At 62.1% G+C, this 1,439-nt stretch overlaps 1 protein-coding gene across 1 annotated transcript; it reads left to right on the top strand.

Moving 5' to 3' along the window:
• Positions 1-577: 577 nt before the first annotated feature.
• LOC104533541 (sulfotransferase family cytosolic 1B member 1-like) lies at positions 578-1,411 on the top strand (the record flags this gene model as incomplete). Its single annotated transcript, XM_010192116.1, has 4 exons — positions 578-725; positions 813-941; positions 1,045-1,142; positions 1,250-1,411. Coding segments are annotated over exons 1-4 (537 nt in total), but the record flags the coding sequence as incomplete, so codon positions are not given.
• Between the last annotated feature and the right edge of the window lie 28 nt (positions 1,412-1,439).

Genomic DNA, 1,439 nt, shown 5'->3' on the forward strand with positions numbered 1-1,439 from the left:
GGGAGATCCCCGGGTCTGGGGGGTCGGCCTGTTTTGGGGTGCCCAAAAGCTGTAGGGGGACGCGGGGGAGCTCGGAGAAGCCCGAACAAGGCTTCCTTGTGCTGCTGTGTGATAGAAAACTGGGGGAGGAATGAGGGAGAGCAAAGCTGGGACACGCTGGGTGCCCCTGCCAGAGTCCAAAAACTCTAGGAGGGGGACAGGGGCGGCCCCCGGCCAGGGGCACCCCGGCCCTCCTGGGTCAAGGCTCACCCTGTTTGATTTTGTTGTTTTATGACTCACAGCGCTCCCGCAGGGACCTGCCCTTGGCCAAGGAGCCCATCCTCAACACTTCCTCCCTGCCACCCCGAAACGGAGCTCAGGTGAGGCACAAGGTGCTCCCTTTCCTGGCCCCTCTGTGCCAGCCCCCAAAATCCCCACAGGAGATAGGTGCCAGCTCCCGGGGCATGAACAAACAGGGAGTGCTTTCCTTCCCATGGCCAGGATGGGGGGGCTCAGCAGGGGTTTTGGGGACACCCCAGGGGATGACGTGGCTCGGTGACGCTCACCAGCACCCCTACGTCCCCCTGTCCCCATCAGGATGGCAGATTCGGACACCTACCTGCGGCAGCCCTGGAGCACGGTGCACGGTGTCCCCATGGTCTGCGCCTTCGCCCATGGCTGGGAGCGGGTGGACGCCTTCCAGAGTCGCCCCGAGGACATCGTGGTGGTCACCTTCCCCAAATCCGGTGAGTGGCCCCAATCTGGGATGTGGGGGCCATGATGAGAGTCCAGTGGGAACAGCACCCTCCAGACACTAAAGCTCTCCTCACCAGGCACCACCTGGGTCAGTGAGATCGTGGACATGATCCTGAAAGCCGGTGACCCCGAAAAATGCAAGCAGGACGCCATAGTCAACCGAGTGCCCATGCTGGAGTTCGCCGCCCCTGGGCAGATGCCATCAGGTAACAGAGGCAGTGGGGGTCAGATGGGGGGCAGGTTTTGGTTTTGGGGTGGTGGGCACCCCATTGTCAGTGGGAATGCTCCTGGAGAGAACGTCCTTTGCAGGCACGGAGCAGCTGGAGGCCATGACATCCCCTCGCATCATCAAGACCCACATCCCCGCTCACATCTTGCCCAAATCCCTCTGGGAAAACTGCTGCAAGGTAATGGGCAGGAGGGGACGTACCTGCCGGGACCCAGTGGAGATAGAGGGGTGATCTGCCCCTGCCAGGACCTTGCAAGTCCCCAGGTGTCACCGTGCTCCCTGCAGATGATCTATGTGGGGCGCAATGCCAAGGACGTGGCCGTCTCCTTCTACCACTTTGACCTGATGAACAAGCTTCACCCTCACCCGGGGACATGGGCCCGGTACCTGGAGGAGTTTATGGCTGGCAGAGGTGGGACATGGCACCCCGGGGTGCAACTGGGGACCGTATGGGGTGCTGTCACCCACTGACACC

This window comes from Mesitornis unicolor, unplaced genomic scaffold, assembly GCF_000695765.1.
Source record: "Mesitornis unicolor isolate BGI_N332 unplaced genomic scaffold, ASM69576v1 Scaffold46440, whole genome shotgun sequence".
NCBI lineage: Eukaryota > Metazoa > Chordata > Aves > Mesitornithiformes > Mesitornithidae > Mesitornis > Mesitornis unicolor.